Source organism: Lichenostomus cassidix, chromosome 3 (assembly GCF_008360975.1).
Source record: "Lichenostomus cassidix isolate B80296 chromosome 3, HeHo_3.0, whole genome shotgun sequence".
In the NCBI taxonomy this organism is placed as follows: Eukaryota; Metazoa; Chordata; class Aves; order Passeriformes; family Meliphagidae; genus Lichenostomus; species Lichenostomus cassidix.
The window spans coordinates 28,326,384-28,349,211 of NC_139483.1; the positions used below are offsets into that span (position 1 = coordinate 28,326,384).

Here is a 22,828-nt window from a genome sequence, read left to right on the forward strand (position 1 = left end):
GGTAGAAGAGTCCCTTCATTTATGACTATCTTCGAAAAACTTCTATATCTCTTTCAATTTTTGTCACCATCTCAGTCCATTGGAGCATGATGTTCTTTTCATTTCCAGTTGATGTAAATCTTCCTGGTAAACAGGAGAAACCGTCCAAGTAATGTGAAGTGTCTCGTTGAAAACATACAAACATTTGGACTTTAAAAAGCAGGTTCTCTTTCTTTAACTTCTAATGTTTTGAAAGGAAGAAGAAACTCAATACTGTATGTTCCAAATGGAGTGGGTGAGTATTTGATGAATGAACAGAACATGAACACAATACAGAGGTATCCTGTGGAGTGTCTGATGTAAATGTGATTTCAAGTTCTTTATGGAATTTAAACTGGGTAGAAGGATGCAGAAATTAAAAGCCAGGAAGACAAGGAAATTGGGAAAATTTTTTTCATCTGATGAGATGGAAAGATGAAGACCAATTTTCATCTCTCGCATGATGGCACAGAAAATTCTTACACTGAGGTAGCAAAGAGAAAGTTAAAATGAATAAAATACATATGGAGGGAACTTCCAAACATGTTTATGAAGTGCGTGTTTAAATTCCCTGAAGTTTTTGCACAGTCCATCGGAAATCCAGAGCTTTAGTAGGAGAGAAAATACAAAAGATTTTTTAAGAGAAATAACTTCATAGCCTCTCAATAGGTGTGCCAGAAAGGCAGAAGAACATTTGCTGCTGCTCCAGAAATATTTTAGGGGAGGCAGAAAAACTGACTCTCTGTACAAATTAAACAGTTGTGACTTTTTTATGAATCCTATCATGTAAGCAGCTGTTAGATTTTTCCATACGTGTTTCTTTGGGGTAGTTTTTTGGTTTGTTTTTGTGAGCTTACATACCCTGCTTAAAGCAAGAACTGCCTTTTGCAGAGTTTTGTTAGTCTTCTGAAGGACTGTAGATGTGAAATTGATTCTACCTTCTTAGCAGTCATTCACTGAAACTCTTTCAATGACTCCATTACTGCTGCCTTCAAGTACTTGTCCTTGAAGGCCAAGAAGGACACAACAGGTATGATATCCTGTGCAATACCTTGTTGCTGCCTATTACTGTATTCCTGCAGCCTAGAAATGCAGGAGTTCTGCCTTCAATTACTTTACCTTTTCATAGAAGTGCCTTGGTCATCTTGACAGACACTTCTGTATTGTAGGAAAGCTGTGATACAAAGGAACTCTTGAGTCTGAACTCTGCTTATGCTGCACAGTGTGTATTACTCCCAAATGCTGGATGGAGCAAGGCAAGTTATGTTTGTCATGCCTTGAACTTTTTGTGCTGGAAGAAAACAGTATTTAGCATTCAGAGATATGGACTGCATTTTATTTATTTAAGGGATGCACTTTCCAATCAGCCTTTGGATTATTTTTTATAGCAACAGTGTATGTATTGTTAGGTATCTGCAAGTTAGCTCTGAAGGCTTACTAATATTTACAGATACCCAAGACATCTTCACTACATAGGGAAATTGCCTACTTTTACAATGAAATGGCTCAATGCATTTGACCAGGTCCATTGAAATTAGTTAAAATTAATCTAATATCATACTTAGAGAAGAAAGGAAAGTCATTTACATTGCCAGCAGATTTCCCTGATGTTTTTTTTTTTCTTTTCCTTTTCTTTTCTTTGCAAGAAAAACCAAAATAACATAGCCCTCATTGTTCATTCATTCTTGAGCACCTTGAACTGACTTACTCTGTAGTGACAGCTGTACAATTAACTCCTGCAAATCAGCTGGCAAAAGCTTGTGCAAAGCTCCACCTTGTGAAGGACCTGGTATAACCAATGATCCAGCCATCTGACCAGCCTGGCTGTGTGATGACAGTGGAAAAATAGTCCTGCTGAGAACTAGAGAATCATCCTCTGATGGCTACACTGTGACAAAGAGACTCCAAGAAGGGCTCAATACATGCTCTGCTTGACACTTCATCAGCCTGCCATCTCAAAGATGGATGTTTGTATAAGAGTGCCCAGCAGGATGCTAGCACAGCACTGAACTCTGTGTTCTGGCTGCGGCTGAGATCATTTTTGTAGAGTTGTTAAAGAAAACAGGGGTAGGGCAGCCTGTCACAGCCCACAAATGCATATCCCATGGGACACATGGAGGGCTGCATTCCCAGGCTTGTAGGTGTTACATCTCCAGAGGCTCAGTAAAAACCGCTGGATTTAGCCTTCACAGGGTAAGGCATTAGGGTATCTGATTGTTACACAATACTTTGCAAGTGTGATTAGAAGTATTAATGGAAACCTTCCTCATTCCGACTGCTAACCTGTCTGGCTCAGATTCTCTGTGATGATAACAATAATGGAATTTCTAATGGCATTAGTAATTTCTTTACATTCAGTGAGTTTTGACTGGTAAAGGCACAAAAATAAACAAGACGTAATACAGATAAGCAGTAGGTAACAATTTTCCATACAATTCCTCTGTACATATTTTCCCTGAAAATGTCACTGCAAGAGCTATATAATCAAGGCACAAATAAGAAAAGAGCACAGAATAAATAGAACAGCCCTCTTACAGTAACTTATATGACTTGTACATATTGAACTGTAAAGAGTGTACTGAAGAATGGATCACCTGCAGTAAGCTAAATTGTTTTTCTGCTGATGATACAGTTCCATATGGTGTAGTGATTCAAGGGGAAAGAGGATGGAAAAGACGTAGAAAGAGGAGGAAAAGATGTAGAAAGAGGAGGAAAAGACACAGCTCTCCATCATAAGAAGAGAATGAAAAGCATAAACTAGAGAAAAGGCACCTCAGCCAAGAAATTCAGTGGTCAGACACTTCAAGTGCAGGGGGAACTCAAAGATTTTAATCCATTCAGTGATTTCAAGGTTAGACACCATAAAGGTCCTGCTTGTGGCACAAAATAGGGGCATAATCTGCAGGTAGCACTTGAAGTCAGATGGTCTCAATAGATCACTAAATCTTTTGGCACCTAAATTGCAGACAAGTCTCAATTCAGATGGAGTCTCCTTTCCTAGTCTGTTACTGCTCAACTTCCAAAAGTGCTGTGACAATGTGAATTGCAGTAAGCACTGGAACAGCAGGCAAAATGAACCAGACTTCTAGACAGATGCAAGTGTTACGGAAAGGAATTAAAGAAAACCACATTGCCTACTTCAGCTAAACTCTGCCTTCAGTATTGTGTGCTATTGGGTCCAAGCTAGTGAGCACACAGTTCCAATTCTGTGCTAAATGAATTCATGTAGTGATAAAGCATTTGTAATCTGTATCATTTATACTATGCCACATAGTAATGTAAAAATTAGAAGTTGACCTCAAAATCTAAATTGTCAGGAAGCACAGGAAAGATTCATCTAAATTAGTTCCATGAAGCTCAAGAGTGGTCTGAAAGAATGCCATCTGGAAAATAAACCTTATAAATGTACTTAGGTTGCCATTTCCCCCAGCTATGTAAGATTTCTGTGGGAGTTTCCTAGCAAAATACTTGCTATTTTTGAGGTGTTCAGGGGAGTTAAGGAAAAGTAATGGAAACAATTGGATTACTATTAAGGGTAAATAATAAAATTTCAATATAGTATTCAGGAGGTGATGACTAGAACATGTACTTCCATGTGTGCACTACAACCTGAAGACACCAAGTGTTAAACTAAACTATCACTATCTGTAATTTCTCCTAGAATTTTGTATTGTTCAATTCCAGTTCAAGCAAGAACCAGTGACATGTGGTTTTGGCAGATCTTAATTCATATTCAGCACGTGTATGCATTAGTTTGATGAAAAGCTCATACAGAATTTCAGTATTTGTCAGGAAACACATTACTAAGTTTTGGTGTTCCACAAAAAAAAGGGTTTTATTATAATTTCTATTGGATTTAGGGGTGTCAGGGGACAGGAGACAACTCTGAAGTGAGTACCTTTCCTGCAGTATTAGAGACAGGAAAATCCATTTTCTGAAGCCGTTTCTGACTCCTAGATAACAGCCTGATTTCTTAAAACGTCATGTGTAAAATGGAAGGCCACTTATAAAACATCCCTAATTTGATTGGGATTGCATAAGCCTATGGCACCACCTAGCTGCAAACACTTGGGGTTTATTATTTTTTCCCTTGAAACCCCACCTTTTTAATTCCACTAGCACTTAATTAAGAAGTGGGATAAGTATTTACTACAAATGTACTTATCATCTGATCTATGGCTCCCCAGACCTGTTCCAAGTCTTCTGCATGTTCTGAATTACTTCACTGGTTTATTATAGGATGGTGCCTTAGTGCTTACAGGCACTGACTTGGTGAAAAGAACTCAGCTGTCTTGGGCTCATGTCTAAGTACAAGGACTGGGCCAAGATCCTAACTGGTATTTCTTTCTCCTGAGGCAGAACGCTTCCTGAAGTTATTTGTCTGTTAAGTCGCAAAATTGTGTTATTACCCTAAACAGGAAAAAATAATGAGGAATCTAAAATTAACCACAAAAAAAGATACTTATTTTAAAGCAATTACAGAATTTACAGTAGGAATTACAGTAGGAATTACAGATGCACTTTGGAAAAAAAAAAAAGAATGTTGACAAATTCGTGTGCCTGTCTCTTTTCTGCAGCTCCTCAAAAACATGAAAAGTATATTTTTCTATCAAAACAAACACACTTTTTCCAAGTTTATAAGAAAAATTAAACACAGAAATTACACAATATCCTCAATATAGGTGTCAAAAGGAACATTCTTACTCTATACAGAGGGTATTTTCTTTAAAAAGATAGTAAGTTCTATGTTAATCCAAGACCATATGTCTTCATTTTGTTTCCTAGGACATTTCTTACAGCCATTGAATAAAATCAAAAACCATGTAATTTGGTCAGCTTCACAGTGCAGACTGGAGACACATTAAAGGTATTAATATCTTCATTTCTTTATATGTTTCCCAGAAACCTTGGCATAAAAGAAGTAGAATTTGACATTTATAAAATAGGTCTTTTATGTACTTGGTGGCCTTTGATACACTTATATTCAGAAAAGATGCTTGAGTTGTAATGGAAAGATCTTCATGACTGCATGATCATTATACCCTTAATAGCTATTATATTTGGTGAAAGAACAGCAAGTTGTTGCTTTTCTTTGTTGATGTTCATCTCAGGCAGAGTTCAGAAAAAAGCCTTTAAAGAAAATGCAATGCATGCTTTAGAGAACAGAGAATTGCTTGGGTGTGCTTTTTTTCTTAGAGGTGGCATTTCAGACATGTCAGCTTCTTTGTCTCTTTGCAATATGCACAGAAGCTTTGCTTATGCCACTGCACAGAATTTCTTAGCCTTATAAACTGTACAGATGCTTCTTTCTGTACTACCATCAAAAGTCCTGTAGAAAAGTCAAAATGACAGGTATAGAACAGTCAGACATGCTTTCTCAGCATGCAGCTATCTCCTTCACACGTCCTCTGGTTGGCACTAGAGAAGATTCATTTTAGAAGCTAAAGAAAAGAAAGGCAGGTGAAAAGGGCATCACAGTACCAGCACATTCAATCTCATGCTCCAGGCCACAAAGGATGCTACCACAGACATGAACAAGATGCAAACTTTCTCCCCCAAAAAAAGTTTTATATTAGCAATGAACCAGAGTGCTATAAAAATTCTATTGAGCATGCTGATGTTTCTGCAGTATAGCAAGGTGAGCTGTTTGAACCAGAGAGGTAACACTACTCAGCATTTCATTGTTTCCAATGAAATGGAAACTTAGGTGCTGATTTCTCTTAACTGCACTGTACACAAATGCTTTTCCAAAGTTAGTAAAGTTACTACATCTTTCTCAATGCAAGATTGCATGCTGAAAGCTCTGGCCAGCGTAGCAAGAGAGGTGGATTCCTGCCTCCTCAGGGAAGAGAAGCAATGTGCCAGAGCACCCTAAAAAACAGTATAATCAAGAAAAAGGGTAAGGGATAATATGTCAAGTCCCTCACTCCTTTTCCTTGCACTCAATGTTGTCAGAAATTACTTCAGTATTTCATTTCTTCTACACTGCTTTACCAGCATCTCCATCAACTAAGACAAAAACAAATCCAAAGAAACAAAACCAACCCAAAAAAGCAAAGCAAAAACTTACAAAATAGATCCTTGGCCATGAGAGTTGAGAAGAGATTCTGTAATTTTGAATCTTGATTAGAGGCAGACACTGCCCAAAAACTCAGAGTAAACTCCCCATGGAAAAGTGCAACAGGATCTAAAGATTTGTTCTAGTTTTTTTTTTTAATCTGATAAACAAGAGACAGTTGTTGGGGGTTTTTTTGCTAACATGAGTCCCTACACAAATAGCAATTGCTGCTGGTTAGACCTTGTTTTGGCAAGGATATTATAAAAGAATCAAATAATTGCTTCTTTTTTCTTCAATTCCAAAAATTGATAATTTGTGGAATTATCTAAAATTAAAGTCCTGAATTATTTCATTTAATAGGACAATTTTTGAGAGATAAATTTGCTGATGACAGGCATACGAGATACTGAATAGAAAGATTTTTTCCTATTAAAAAAAATGAGAAAGTGATTTATTCATGGAAGTAAGATAACTGTTATTTCCCTTCTGTACCTACTCCTGCAGTACCTTACATGACACAGTTGCTTCTGATAAGTTTGGATAGCCCTTATCCAAACTGGGTCATTTACATCCCAGTCAAGGGGAAAAATCTGTAAGGATGATCTCTGAAGGTAAGAATCACACAAATTCTGAGAATGAGAATTTTGTGAGGAGGAAAGCTTTGACCAGAAAAGAAAGTTATGCTTTGGAAATCCAAAAATGGAAGTACAAAATTAGTTGGAAACCATTAATGTGCAGTGTTTACAAAAATAAATGGTAAAATGTTGCTTATTTGTATAAAGAAAAACTAATAAGTGAAACAAGTGGTGCTGCTATGTATGAGGATGGTATAGACTTAAGTTAACTGATATATGAGCAAACAGTAAGTAATATGTTGCTCTCTGTTCTACATATACATTCTCATTAAAAGTGCATTAAGGGCAAGACTATTAATATGAATGAGTGCATAGATACGGAAACTGCACATTCAACAGGGAAATAATTGACCCCAGGCTGGTGGCAAAGTTATTTAACAAGCTATCCCTTCTAGTCTTAAATGGTTCCATGAGATTTGAGAATAGGTTATTATATTTTCTATATAAAAAGGGAGTAGTGGTGTGATTCAGACAACTGGTCTATTAGTTTGATCTCACCTCATTAAGCACTATCCAAAAACAACAAAGTACATTTTGCTGGAAGAAAAGGCATAGAAGGAGCTGGTTAGTGAAGTTTTCCTTGATCTGTCTTCCAGCTTCTCTGGTCAAATATTTTCACCAATTATGTTGGCTCTGTAATCTGGTGCTCTGACAAAATTTGTTGCACACACTATTCAGTGATTAAGAAATCATAGGAGATATTGAATAATAGATAAGAAAGAGGAAAAACTGGATTAGCATGGGGCCCTAAGTACTAGAAAATAGAGTAGATTAAATTAAATCACAGAAAACAGAAGGTCATACTTTTACTTCATACATCATCACACGTTCTTTAGTGATGAAATGACATAAGATCCTGTGTTAACTAGTTAGGCATAGCTGGTCTAATACTAGCAACATTAAATTGTCTTTAAAATGAAAAATACTTTCTGGGATCGTATCAGAAAAGATACTTCCAGCAGCCAATGTATTGAGAAATAATGATTTTTATATATGCAAGGCAAAATTTGGACTCAAGTTTTTGGAAAGAAATATCTTAGAAAGTATCTCTAACCAATTACCACGGTGAATAAGAGGATTTTCTTCTTTCTTAATACTGAAAAATGTGCAAGGAAATTATTGGGTCATGTAGAAAGTTGATCAAAATATGTGCAATGACTAATGGCATTGGGAGTTTACAACCCTGTGCTGCAGCTGAGCCTTCAGGAATCACTGTCAAAAATATGGGAAAAAAATAGAAGAGGAAATATGTGGCAGTAAAAAACTGCAAACACTCACATTTTAGGTGTCACTACAGAAATGAACAGACCAAATACTCTCTCAATGCACCCAAGTTTACAGACTAAAGATAAAATATTAGAATGAGACAAAGATCAGAATTTTCCATTAAATCCTACAGCTTCTGTTTTGTCCTGTTATAGTAACAGAGGCTTCAGTTGGTTTTAATTTTGCTTGCCTGTTAATTACCTTAAAGGAAGTGCTATATTAAGGATATGCTCTAGACTGGAATTTTCTATGCCAGTCAAGTGTTTCAACAGCACAAACACACTACATGGAAGTAATAGTCATGACTCACTACTAGTTAGATATTACAGCAGGTGGTGCCACTCCATTTGGGCAGAAATACAGGGATTATCATCAGATCCTGTGGGTTTGAGGGCCACTCTTTTTTTTTTTTCTTCTTATTTATGTCTCTACCCCACCTCCCTTGCCTTTCTCCCAACATACATCTTGCTAAGTTACTGATAAGTTCTTCAGGACAGGGACTGACTCCTCTGAAAGGGGTGTGGAGCCCAGGTCCCTATGAGCATAGAGTGCTATGGTGCAAAGACTTATGACTTTCCCTGTGACAGGATTATAGCAGGATTTGTTCTGCTCTTGCTTGGATCCTTCTGTTTATGTGGGAGTTCTATGTGCTGCTACCACCAACCAAGGAGGTCAGTCTCTGCTTCCCCAGAATATGTCCAGATAGCTACTTCAAGTACAAGCCCACAGACAAAGGTCCTGCAAGCTAATGCACCACAGTAGGTCTAGACTGAAAGGTCATTAGATCACTTTTGTAATGCAGCAAGTGAAAGATTCAGACATGGACATTCTGTTCCCTACCATGGACTCACACACCATCTAGGTGTTGGAGCAGTGAAGCGTTAGGATACACCTTGATTCTGTGACAATGCTTTGGCAGTTTCTCTTCAACATTACTTATTCATCACCCCTAGGAGCTAAATAAATGAATGGCACACTTAACAAGTGGGCCAGGGACTGGAGTATTCCACATGCCAGGTCATAATGATGAGAGAAGGCAGCAGCAAGCACAGGCAGTAAAATTAAGGAAGTATTCCTAGTTCATGTCCTTAATGAGGACTGCTTGGTCTGTGTTTTAGCTACCTTGTCAGTCCTTCCAAAACTACGTTAGCAGCACATAAGCACAATTCAAAGATTCCTGGGCTAGCAGTCAAGTGGTAGCTCCAGAAGGAGAACAATTTAATCAGCGATTTTCTGCATGGACACAAATTATCTTTGTTAGGATGCAGGTGCTGTGGCATTATGTCTTCTCTTGATCAGATGTGATCTGATCTGATAGCTCTGCAGATCCAGGCAGTGTACCCTGTGATTGTATCTGCTCCATTAGCTTCAGCTTAGCAGGGCCCTGGCCCTGCTGTGCTGTGCAGTATAGATAGTTCTCTAGCTTGTAAAGAGTAGACTTACTCCTTGGAAACCCTGCTGACACCACAAGCTGCTTTTTAAGCCAGTTATCTTTCTTAAGATGTATAAACTAAAAAAGGACTTTCTCTGGACTGCTGAGAAATGATACACAGTGTTGCCTTTGTATTTGTCTCAAAGACACAGATCGTTCAAAATTCAGTACTGGAGAAGTAATGGAGAAGTAATCTGAACTAAGTAGATTTCCTATTCTTCATAACTGTCAAATGTAAAAAAATATAATGCAGCTCATACAAGTGAGTGAATGTAAAAGAAATCAGGTTACTATAATGAAATGTGAGAATTTGATCAGACTGTTTAAATCACTATTCCTTAGAAAATCTAGCGTAAAGAAGTGAACAAGTAAGAAAGATATTTTGTTTAGTAAACAGTCCTTGCTGGTATTAACTGTCACTGGGACTGGTGTACATATTCTAACAAAAGATATGACAGGGAGAGTCAAATTTCCAGACTGGAATTAATGTTCCAAGTGCAGTCTTCTGAAATTACAGGTAATGAGGTTATAAACAATCTGCCTGAGGTTACAAATAACCTACCCTTTAACTAGAGGCAGGGTTGCACACAAGGGAAAAATCCAGTTAGAAGAGACATGACTTGTTCAGGTGACAGTAGTGGAACATCACAGTATTGCAATCAGAGGTCCTAACCAGTGAAATGCATGAATCTTTCAGACAGCAAGGATGTCCCACAGATATTTGCTGTGGATTTTAATTTTCTTCTGTGACTATGACTATCTGTTTCTGCTCACTAATAGATCTTCACATGATAATGGCTTTCTCTCATTCCCCCATCTCTGATGCAAAACAAGTAGATGTGAGGGAAGGAATTCAAAGGGAGGGAATCAGAAAATTAGAAATAAGGAGGCTAGAAAAGGAGATGGACAGGAGGAGAGGTGGGCAAGAAGTCCAGAAAGGAATTAAAGAAAATGGGAAAGAAAAGAAGACACATAAACATTGAGAAGGATATATATGTAAGGGAATGATTTAAGAGTGTGCAAAGAGAGATGCCAAAACTAGTGCTATTTGTTTTGTCTCTAAGTACCTGATTTTGCAACTTTAACATAGGGAATGGCTGTTGAGGGGAATACCCTATAACTCTGTTATTAAAAATTAAATAAAGGGGAAATAAATTCCCAGTGTTGGGAATTTCAGCTAATTCCCTCTGTACCTTTGGACTGATGGTTTTTCTTGTACGTCTTTCCTGTCTTAAGTACTCTGTTTTTCAGAAAGTGCTATGTTGCACTGCAGAGACAGCTGAAGTTATGTAGAGAAATCAATCTCTTGTTAAAGAACGCTGAAAGTTTAACAGGACAATTGGAATTAATTGAAAAGGTGCAAAGCAATTTCAGAAACTTAAAGGTCAGGTTTAGGAGTGTTTGGCTCCAGGCTTCTTGATTGTATTTGTCTTTTTCAGCCATCTCTGAAATTTATGGTAAATACAAAAATCAGGTATCTCAATCCAACTTCACTGCCTTGGCCTTGCTTCCTCCTTTTTCTCTTCATTTTCTGCCATTCTGTGTTTGATCAGAGTGCTCAGCTTTCCTCATGGGTATCACATGAGTGCTGCATGTGGAGATGAAGGACTTGCACAACAGTCAGATGCAGACTGTCAGGCTAGTACCACCAAATATTGTTGGATGCTTTTTGGAACAGGAAGATTTCATCAAGATAAAGCTATTTTGTTCTTTTAGAGGAAGAAACAAACTTGCAAAGAACAGGAACATAAAACCCCTTGACTCTAAGTGTCAAGCTTAAGAAAAAAGTAAAGTTGCTCCACTGGCTAAGATGGAAAGAGTTTTCAGCAAAAACAGAGCACATTCAGGTCAGCATCAAATCAGCCTGTTCTACTTTTGCGCTTTGTTTTATAATTAATTTTCTTTACACACACAGCATTTGAAGTTGAAATAACTGGGTCAGGAGACCAGATTTCCAAGGCTGGGATTGCAAGGAATACTTCATTATCCATGAGGAAATACAAGGCCAGTAGGGTCTTACGTGCTTTTTTTCCCATGAAATAAATAACTCATTCTCATCTCCCCACAACAGAGTATTTCAGAGGCCCAGTGGTCAGCCAGCCACAAGGGCTGAGCAATTACCACTGTAGTGAGAGAAAAGCTTTAGAACAACTACTACAGAAAATAAAGCCTACCCCTCTCCAATGCAGTGGGCACAGCTGTCATAACCTTTGAAACCTCCTGCCTAATGGATTCTCTGAGGTTGCTTTGAGTGCCATTATTCAGACAGCTACCTCAAGGGCTTGATTTTCTGTCATCTCACAGGTTATTCGTAATCACTGATGTGAAAGTGAGTGGCAGGAATCAGGAGAGCAGAATTCTCTTCCTCCCTAGGCCCCCTTTTCCACCACCTGTACCGTCCCAGAGACACTTTACTACTTTAACCACCTACGTGACTAAACAGTGAATAACAAAGTAATGATCCTCTCTCCAAAAACCCGAATAAAATTCTTCCAAGGCATTGTCACATTTTCACCTTTTTATTTGAAACACAGCCTGGAATCTCACAATACTGAAAACACTGGGAAGAGGAGATGAAAGAACAGAGGGAATATGCAAACAGTTCCTTTTTATCTTCCTTTTACAATATCATAACCAAAGATATAAAAGAGGGAAATATTCAGTGAGGTTTGGTTTATAGAATCACAATTCTTTATTATGATTTGCAAGAACTCAAAAGAACTGAAGTGCCAAAGGGATCTGAAATGAGAAAATGAAGTAACTGTGAGATGCTAAATCTGGAAGTGACTTAACAGTATCTGGAAAAATAAAGTCTTTGATATAAGCATCTGGACAAAATGCCAACAGCCCACAAAGATGCCCTGAGGGGTTTTTTTGTTGGGGTTTTTGGTACTTTTTCTAAATTTTCTTTTGTTCTAGTTTTCTGCTATTTAATTTTTTAACATGGTAAAGATCTTTGGATAAAAATTAACTTTCGGAGTGATTTTTGTTACAGATTCACTTACCTTGATCAGCTGCTTAGCAGGCTGGATATTGGCTCTTTTTTTCCAGCAATATAAGCCAAGAATTAAGCAGAAAATAAGTCCTCTCCTAAGTAGACTAAAAACCTGGCTATAAACACTACCACCTAGTTTTGAAAGGCACAGTATAAGGCAGGTATACTTTAGAGCCTTGATGGAACTTAATTGATTTCCAAGTCACATAAAAGTCTTCTAGCACAAAAAAGTCTTGAAGGCCTGTGACCTTGCTTATTGTTTTGTTGGGATTTGGAGGGTTTTTGTTGTAATTGATAAAACTTCTTGCCTAGATGCAAATTAAATGAGAAATGCTAATCACATTTCATCAGATCATATGTCCAGCTGTTTAAATCAATTGCTGTTCCAAATACAGGGACTAGCTTCAAGAGAGCAAGTCAGTACCAGTATTGGAAAAGAAGGCTTTTTTCCCCCTTTTTTTCCCCGTAATCCTTAAGGATCAACATGTTTCTCTTGGAACAGTGAAAGCATAATTCCTTCCTTACAGTAGATGAAGACCAAAACCTGGATCTGCAGTTCAAGGAAAATGGAGGACCATGGTTTGCTTTATCCTAAATACAGCAGAATTCTCAGTATTGAGAATCGCCTCTCTGACCCTGTGCCTGACTCCTGGAGTGTCACTTGTGCTGCTACATGAGGGACCATCACATACAACTGGTAGAGTTAACTGCAGTCCACAAAGTTAAGCAGGATTTCTTTCACGTGGAAGGGAGCAATGGGAGTTACTTTGGTGATGAAAGGGTGGAGCATCAGGAGTACAGGTCATTTGTAAGAAAGGAAAAGGGTCTCCTGGTGTTTTCTAACACTCAGGTACCTCTTTTTAGCATGCCTCTAAATTCAGTCAAATACAAAAAAATGTAGGCAGCTCCTACACCTGGAGCTGCCTGGGGCAGAAGAAGCCCACCTGGATTTAAGCTAAGACAATGTAGGACTTTGTCTAAACTTTCCTTTGGGTATATCTACATCAATCTGATCCGATGGGGCTGTTGATTGACACTACATTAATTCTTCTCACAGTTCTTATGCATTAAATGCAGTAAGCACACAGTTAGACCAGCAAAAGTGTTATCAGCCCATGAACAGCCTGTTTACAGGGAATGTTGTGTAAGGGTGGAACTGTGCAACCCTGTTCCAGATAAACAGAAGTTTTGCTGCTGTCCTGCACAGAGCTCCCAGATAAAGGAGAAAAAAAAAAAAAGGAGCACACAAAGTGCTTAATTGTGTAATACTGAAGGTGGGATGATGATATTTCATGTAAAGGAAGAAAGCCAAGGGAGAAGGGTATGATCATGCATAAATGATAAGGTCAAACACATCAAAAATCCTTTCCTCACTCCCTTCCTCTCTCACCCCCTCTTTCCCTCCTTCCCTTCCTCCATCCCTTCCTACCTCTGTCTCTCTCTCTCTCTCCCTGTTTCCATCCCTCCCCTCCTTCCTCTGTCCCTTCCTCTCTCCTTTTCTCCCTTTTCCCCCTTTTCTTCCTTTCTTTTCTCCCCTTTTCTAATTATATCAACCTCTGCTTTTTATGCATTTCTTAATTCACTTAATTTCCTTAATTCCCTTGTTGTGTGGCTTTGAAAAAGCATGGAAGAGTAAATATATTCTTTGCTTTTAATGGGTAGGATCAGTTGGATTTCTCAGTATTATACAGCCCTTTACTCTGGATAATGCTAGATACTGCTCAGACAGAGAATGAGAACAATTTCAACACTATGAGTTTAGTAATATTAAATTATCAGTTTTTCTTTTCTCATGGTTGTGAGCAGAAAAACTGAATGACATCAAAGGAAATGCAGCAAAGGAGTAGGGTAATAAGATGGGGGAGGAGAGGATTCCTCCAGCAACGGAAGGTAAGGAGAGAAAGAAGATAGCGTTAACACATATTTTCTAACCAGCATTGCTGGTTCCATACCAATTATTTTCAGACCAATTTGTTCTGATTTCTTCTGCATCTGTGAGAGTGCATCTGTTTTTGTGGCAGCCTTGGCATGGGTATTTACAAAACTCCTGTTTGTAAATCTGTGTGGTTTGAGACACATGCTTTTTAATTCCATGGAAGCAGTATGTCCTAGAGAACTGCAGATGTTATTTTGTGTCAGCTACCAGAAAGTAACACCAGGAAGGCTCCCTTGACCATTTGTAATGAGGAAAGCAGATGATAACAGAAGCCTCTGCTGTATCAGCTCCCTAGGATTTCTCAAGTGTAGACAATAATTATTATGCAGTGGTGTGCTTTGAACTGAAAATTGCCATGATGCTCCCAAGCAACTGTGAGACATTCTAAGGTAGCCATTTGTACCTCACATGTGCCCTGACATCTGACAGTGAGTAATTTCTTTCAAGGAAGCCCTATGTTGTTCACTAGTAACAAATGTGGAGAGGGGTATGTTCTGCTGTTCTGCTCTTGCAAGACATAGACAAAACAGTGAGTATCTCTTGCAAATTTTGTTATTTCATGCTCAGTTTGCAGGAAGCTGGACATGGAGGGTTTCCCTTGGCTTGCACTCATGCAGTCTTTCCTAACAGCAGTCCCAGCACGAGTCCCGACTGTGTTCCAGCTCCACGTGAGGACAGGATCAGGTCTTCCACTTTGCCCTGGTTTCTGTTCAGGCATGTAGCCCAAAGTTTCAGAGAAGTGTTGAGTAACTCTTGATGGATGCCTAGTTTGGACATCCAATTGTGATTCAGCATGGCAGACGCACCCAGCTCACAGGCTGAACTCTCCCTTGAGACTTTTAAGTCATTATTATTTTATCAGTAACATATCTCTAAAACTTTGTTCGCTGCTTATTTGAAGCATGAATAACATTGGAAGAAGTCCAATACTTTGCATTTTTATATTGTTTTGGCATATGCTCCCAGAGGATATGGACTGGACTCTGCCCTTCAATTACCCATGTGAGTTTAACACCCCTTGGCAGGCACACAGACCTTTACAAGCACAGTGCAGAGTCTTTTGGGGAAAGTTAGCTAATCCTTGGATGTGTACAAGGGCTGAGAGAGATCAACCCCTAAGGCATTAAGCGTGAATTCAGCAAAATCATGAAACAAATAAACAGCTAAATAAGACAGGCCTAATCTAGGGTCCCTGGAAAGGAAGGGAGCAGCAGGAAGGGCAGGAAATGCCTTTCTTTGGAATTTGGACTAAATAATTACCCTGTGCCAAAGACAACTGAATGTCTTCATGGTGTCTAGAAGAAAACAGAAACATCACTGGCAAGAGTTTCTGTGGATCCTGAAATTGCTTTGAGTGTCTTGACCCTCACTAGAGTGAAGCAATTAGAAGCAGATAGGTGTTACTCTGCCATGGTAGAATGTCACACCCAATTTTGGTTACAACACAAGGGTGTGACACTACACAGCATCTTGGAGTAGATACACAAACCTCAAACCCGTAATTATTTTCTGAGTACTAGTCCTTCAGAGAGCTGCTGAAAAAAGCAAAGAAATCAAACCTCCAGATGCTGTCTCAGGTGCTTACTCTTCATGACCTGTGACATGTCATGACACAACATGACATGACAGTATCCCAGTGAAGTTAAAGTAAATCATCTCTAATGCAGATGGTCTTATTTCATTACATTTCTTTCACAATTTCATTTAATGCTGGGCAAGTGCTTCTGAAAACCAGCAGTAGATACTTCTGAGGGTAAGAGGTTGCCTTTGGAGGTGTAAAAGCTGATTTTATGCTGGTTTAATGAAACATGCTTGTATTTGTACAATCTAAAAACCAAAAAAAAAAAAAAGGAAAAAAATACAAGGATTCAAGTATGCAAAGACAATTTATTTCTAACCTTTCCAGATATGCTAAGCACCACCATATTCAACTAGACTGCAGATGCTGATGAAGCAAATGATAATTTTTTTCTCTTTATGAATTTGTAACAAAGTTTCATCTTTATTCATTGCACATCTAATTAAACCTCTTTTGCAACTAAGTTCACTTAATTTAACAATTATTACATTTAATATGAAGCTAAAGTGCCTTCTGTATTTCAACTGTCATTACCACTTCTCTTCAAATAAATCCAGAAAATCCTTTAATTACAGTTACTCCAGTTCTACGGGGAGAAGTGATGCTTCATAAAGCTACTGTAAATGTCAACAGCAAACTTGCTTCTGCATATTTTGAAAATTTTAATTAAAACAAGTATTTTGTCTACTGTTTTGGTGTGTGCATATGTTACCTTGACATCACACTGGTGGGAATGGCTTCATATTAGATATTTAGCCACACTGTAGGTCACTCAAATCTGTATTTCTTTTCAAATGACTTCAGCCATGGGGGAAAGAAAAAAACAATACTGCATTAAGTTTTCCTACCAGTTTGTAACCAGTCTAAAGACTGAATAAAGTCTAAAGTCTAGAGTGAACTGGACAGAAGGCGTTTTGCTACAGAGCAAAGATTTAAGTATAACCTGACTAAACAATTGAATCTGTACCAACAAACATAAATTTGTCTGGAAATAATGCCTGACGCAGGCAATAGTAAAGCCCAGTTACTCAAGCATCAAGGAGTAATGCAAAGGTCAAACACTAAAGGATTAAGACTGTGCAGAAAATTGTTAATGTGTTGTCAATCAGTAGTTGCAAACGCAGTACCCTTGACAAAGCAATTTTGTAATGAAAAACAAAATTCTTTTAGAATGGAAGAGTGATCATAGAGCAGCATGGTGTATAAAATTTTGAGTTTTACTCTTAACAGCTGTGGCTAGCACAGGTTTTTCCCATGAGAAATTTTCTTGTGTTTTGTAAATAAAGATAAAGTTTGGATGTTATTGGAACAGTGTCCCAGAACTTGGACAGTGCAAGCCTGGCCAATCAGGCCTGGGGGAAGGCTTCTGACTGACCAATCTGGGTGACTTTTGAATACTCTATATATATGATGAAATCAAAACAATAAAGGTCATTCCTTCTTGCCACTGAGAACTGGTGCCTTCATTACTCTGCTAGCTGCTCAACAGCGACAAACAGCTGCACAGTTCTAAGTCTAAGAGCAATACCAGTCATTTAGGGAATCCCATGTCTTTTGGAAGAATAGCTGACATGATTTAGGGAACGAGATTCAGGGAAAATTTGGGCACCAAGCCAAACCCTCCTTTCATGTGCAGAGCATGTTCAGAACAAGTGCCTCCAGTTCAGTTTGGCAATGGGTGACCATGCCCTGCAGAACTTCACCTGGAGGTGGACAGCAGTATACTTGACTTTTCATCACAACTCCCTTGTCTGTGAAACACTGAGAGTGTGGGGGAAAGTATATTAGGCAGGAAAACTGAATGCCCCATAAGATCCATTTAGTGGATCATTTATGCCTCATTTAGTTCCCATGCCTATCTTCGGACAAGGCTGTACAGATTTTCCTTGAGACTGGTGCAGGACTAGAGTTGAAGCTTTTGTTTCCACCAGAAATGTTCCCCAACTAATGATATCCATGCTTCCCAGTGCTCTGGCAGCCCTGCTGGGGTACATACCCCGCGTGTGAGTCCTTCAATGCCCACGTTTCCCTGGAAGGCAGCTGGTGGTCAGGGCTCAGGGTCTACACCCAGCCTTTGGAGGGCTAAGGTGAGGGTGGAGGAAGGCAGACAGCAAAGGCTGTCAGTGCAGGTTCTGCCCTTGCTGCTGAAGGTCATGGGGCTCATGTCACCAAGGAAGATGGTGAAGGGCCTTGAGGGAAAGCCGTATGAGAGCAGGTGAGGTCACTTGGTCTGTTCAGCCTGGAGGAGACTGAGGGGAGACCTCACTGCAGTTACAACTTCCCCGTGAGGGGAAGAGGAGGGGCAGACACTGATCTCTTCTCTGGTGACCAGTGACAGGACCCGAGAGAATGCCATGAAGCTGAATGTCAGGGGAGTTTTAGTCTGGATATTGGAAAAAGGTTCTTCACCCAGAGGGTGGCTGGGCACTGGAACAGACTCCCCAGGGAAGTCGTCATGGCACCAAGCCTGTCTGAGTTTAAAAAGCATTTGGACAATACTCTTGGGCACATAGGGTGACTCTCGGGGATGCTCCTGTGGGATGATCCTTGTGGGTTCTTTTCAACTCAGGATATTCTGTGATTCTGTGAACTGCCCGCGACCGCTGCCCCGGGAAAGCACGGCGGTGGCAAGAGACCTGCGGGAAACCTCCCTCCCCTCGGCCCAGCCGCCCGAGGGGAGCGGACTACAACTCCCGGCGTGCAGCGCGGCGCCGGCCGCCGGCCTCCGCTCCGATTGGCCGCCTGCCCCCGCCCTCCCCGCGTGACGGCGCGGGGCTGTCGGCGGCGCCCCCCGCGCGCTGGGGCAGGGGAGCCGCATGGCGGCGGCGTGGGGGAGGCTCCTGCGGGGGGCGCGCGGGGCGGCCTCGCGCCGCGCCTGCAGCACCGGGGCGCGCGCCAGGGCCGCCGCGCAGGTGAGGGGCGCGCGGGGCCGCGGGGCAGGGCGGTGCGGGAACGGGAACGGGAGGGGGAACGGGCGGGGGGCTTGGATAGCGAGCCGTGCCGGGCCGGCCAGGTCGCGTGTGGGAGCTCGAGTGCCGCGCCGGTGCCTCGTCCTTAAGAAGGTGTGTTTCGCGGAGGAGCACTGTGTTAGCCAGGGCTGCGCCTGCGGGGTGACCAGGGGCTTGGGCTCCGCGGGCGGGGGCTGCCGGCGCGCTCCGCAGAAATGCAACCTGTCCGTAGAATTTTGCAACCTGTCCCGGACCGACCGGTGGTTTGTGCGGTGAACATGACCTGCTTATGTATAGGGGGGTGGGGAGAGTCAACAGAACTTGTTAGTAATACATAATTCTGTGTCCTTCCTTTGTTGAAATGTCACCCTTACTTTGGAAGTGCTTGGGACAGCCAGTCTCGTGGAGCGAGCCGGTGCTGTGCTCTGCCCAGCCATAGTGAGATTACACAACGCTCTTTGATCAGCCTGGGTCAAAACCCGAGTGGTTTGGCAGCTTTTGGTGGTTGTGCTCCGGTGGTCATGCGAGCTTCGCGCTGAACCTGTTTGTTCTGGTACTGGCGCCGAGTCCACGCTGGTGTTGCCCTGATACACCTTTTCCCCGTTTAACTTTGGGTCCCCCAGGTGGATTTGGTCTCTCGGTGTCCAAATGCGGGAGAAAAAGCTGCGCGGAAAGGCGAAAGTTCTGTAACTGTCTAGCAGAAATAGGGCATGGCACACAGAGCAGTCCCAGCTGGGACATGATTTATTGAGTTACTTCCAATTGCATGGCTGGCTTTAACAAGCTGAAAATAAGCTAAAGCTACTAGTGACAGACTCTGTGTCGCCAGAATTGAATGCATTCACTGCCACTTACTTTTGTACAGGAAACCAAATGGATTCATGCATTGCTTTATTGAATGCTTACTTGACTCAGAAAACTAGAAAGGTTATTGGATTTGTTTTGTTTGTTTGTTTTCCTAAGTTATTAACATTTTTATAAATTCTGATCAGAGCTACTTTTCACTGCTTTCTATATATCGGCTGGCTCTAACAGAGAAATAATTTTGAGAGAGCCTGATAATAACATCATTCTGAAAGCCCTACTCCCTTAGGAGCAAAATGCCACAGTAGTTGGAAGAATGGGACAGGAGATACCCATTTGTGGAGTAGCAAATATAAGACGTGTGCTGGGGCACTGGCTCATATCCTGCAGGGCTTGAGAAGCGAGCTAGTATAAAAACAAAGGCACAGCGAACTTAGCAACTATACAGTGATATAGTCATTACTCCTTTCTGTTCTCAGTCTCTCCTGGGATTCATCTGTAGAGAGGAGCAATTAGCGTTACAGCCATAGTGGACAGCGAAATGTGCTTTCAAATGGGAGAACATTCATTCAAAACGGTTGAATACTGCTTGACTGTCTTCCGTGCAGGAGCTGAAAATATTCACGGGCTCTGTTTGGTTTTGTGAGATATCAGGGAGGGGCTGTGTGCAAAGGGTAGACGAGAGCACTATACTATATTTCAGTCCCCTTTAAAATGGTCGTTCCAGTTATGGAAGGAAGAACTTGGGAGCTTCAGGAGACAGCTGGGAGGCTGTGTCCAAGGCCATCCCTTGTACATCCTTAGGTTAGGTTGCAAACAGTGGGGTCGTACAGCTTCTGTACTAGTACTGAGTGGTGAACATTAACTTGTTTGTATCTTGGTTTTTAAGATACTGTTGACAGTCTCAGAGATGTGCACAGAGTGGAGTTCCTTTTTCTAAGACTAGAACAGGGCAGTTAGCAACAGGGACTCTGAAAGCAGCATTTTCACAGTTGTTTGGTTGTGTGCAAGCATTTTTTTTGATTTTTTTTTTACTAATTCACAGGTAACAAAGTCTGATGCCATCCTGCCATCTTTTACTCATGATAATATATGTTCAGATTGCATTCTTGAATTAAAATGATTATGTGGGATGACCTATTTCTACGAGCAAACTGGAAGTCAGCTTTTTTTTTTTTTAGTTCTGCTCTAGATATCATTTCCAGTAAAGGTCTTGATACAAAGTTTCACTTTCAGCTTTCTCCATTTGCTCATGTAGGTCCTGTAATCCAAACACAACCACCTGAAAATTTGTGTGGCCACAATGAAGCCTTCATTGCTGGGATAAAGTGGAGAGCCCAGCTTGCCCAGAAAGACCTCATATGGCCCTAATTCTTGGCCAGTCGTGTCTGAAACTCTGTGCTGCTGCTCCGTTTTGTGGGTGGCCAGTGGCAGTCCCTGGGCGGTGCTCTCTGTGCCAGTACCCACAAGTGTAGCCTGCTGTTTGGGGTCAGCTGTTGGGCAGCAGCTGCTGAGCCCTCACAAAAACATTTGTCTTGGACTTCTCAGCTCAGACCTCATTCTGGCACTTGGCCTACTTAGACCCATTTCAGCCTCTGCGGTTGTCTGATTTCCAGGTTGAGCCAAGGACATTATGTCACCGCTTCCCTACAGACTAAGATGCTAGAGGTGTGAGGCATGAAAGAGAAGAGCTTCTGCTGAGTCGTGTCTGTGATGCTGCAGCTGCATTAGGTACTACACAGAGACAGGAGTGCTGGTGCACAAACCCAGCAGGATTGCAGGATCTTGAAGAGCCAGTGAGTGCAGGAGCAACACTGACAGTGTCATGGGTACACAGGTTGTGGTAGTCCCTGAGGCCTGTGCAGAAGTCTTTGCAAGCTTTGCTATTTCATAGTGCACAAGTATCACTGGGGATGAAGTGAAGGTGGAAGAGTAGGGCAAGGATAGTACTTGATCTTCTGCTTGATTAGTAGATAAGAGTTCTGTTCTCTGCCCCCTTGTGTTTAACTGAGCCTTTCTAGTATCTGTCATTTTGTGGTGTTCCTGGTGGTTATTGATACTTCTGCTGACAGCTTCCAATTTTGCTGCATTGTTAGAAGAGTTCTCCTCAAAATCACAGGTGAATTGTCAGGTCTGAAGGGTTGACAGCTTGTCAAAATATAGCTGCTAGGTGCAGTCATTTAAGCTCTCATTCTTTCAGTACTAGTATGGAACATGTGATTGACAGCCCAGAGAATGAACCTGTTTTTTTCATGGATCAGATAAAGCACACTGTGACAGGGCATACTCCTCCAATGTGCAGAAGTGTCTCCTGTCGACTGTGGAGAGAGAGGAGTGGGGACTTGTGGGTTTAACCATCCCTTTTGGGTGAAAAAGTTACGTGATTGGGCATTGATGTGCTAAAATACCAGCCACCATCCACCTTTTCCTACTCCAGGGAACTGAATAAATGTTTCCCTGTAACCTAGGAACTATAGGCAGCTTTTGCTTTTTTCCTGTTCCAATGGCTCTCACAAAGGCTGCAAATGACAAGGTTCAACCTCAACCTATTCTTCCCCTCCAGGAAATCCTACTTACACAACACCTGAGAGAATGCTTCAGCCTTGCCCTGAGTTGCCAGGAAGGCTGCTGAGTTTCCATCTCTGATAATTGTCCTTTCCTGTGGAATTGATAAAAATATGAGTCAGTGCTGGGTGCAGTGGCAGTTTTGATCGTACAGGATCCACCTCTCCTGGAGTTAGGCTGATGGTATTGGCTTATGGGTATTATCCTAGTTCCTCTGTGGTGAAATCTAATTGGTCAGAAACTGAATAGCTTAAAAATCCCATCTCCTGTCATTCTTCCCTCCCAGACAAACCCATTTCTGTACACCACAAGAAAATTATGGAAAGAGGTTCTAGTAGCTGTAGAAAACATTTTTCTTTTCCCTGTTCTAAAACCTGCTACTTTGCAGCAAGAGTTATTTCCAGTAGAAACTTTCAAGTTCATTGACACCAGCTGCTTGCTGAGTGCCTGTTCTTTTAATGCTGCTTCTTGACAGTTCACTTAAGAGTAATTAATGAAAGGCAGTGTTACTCCTCTTACTTCAATCACCTTACCTGTAGCAGCCACACAGATGGATAACACCAGCAACAGAACTCTCCTGTGTCCCACTCCA

General features: G+C 41.0%; 1 protein-coding gene and 2 long non-coding RNA genes across 6 annotated transcripts in view; 2 read left to right on the forward strand and 1 right to left on the reverse strand.

Annotated features, from left to right (window-relative positions):
• LOC146439341 (uncharacterized) overlaps positions 1–22,828 on the reverse strand; it is a 560,563-nt gene that overhangs the window by 526,043 nt on the left and 11,692 nt on the right. The window lies entirely within an intron of this gene.
• On the forward strand, positions 14,791–16,611 carry LOC146439344 (uncharacterized). The gene is made up of 2 exons (XR_014851242.1): positions 14,791–15,694; positions 16,247–16,611. It is a non-coding gene; the product is annotated as an uncharacterized LOC146439344 (long non-coding RNA).
• Positions 18,700–22,828, forward strand: part of MOCS1 (molybdenum cofactor synthesis 1) — a 31,154-nt gene continuing 27,025 nt past the window's right edge. For 3 of the 4 annotated variants that reach the window (XM_085055060.1, XM_085055061.1, XM_085055063.1), the window contains exon 1: positions 18,700–18,831. In XM_085055060.1, coding sequence (XP_084911186.1) covers positions 18,736–18,831 — 96 coding nt within the window. In that variant the 5' untranslated portion in view covers positions 18,700–18,735. Of the gene's footprint in view, positions 18,832–18,964; positions 18,982–22,828 lie in introns of those variants that run through there. The other variant, XM_085055062.1, reaches the window with a different exon arrangement.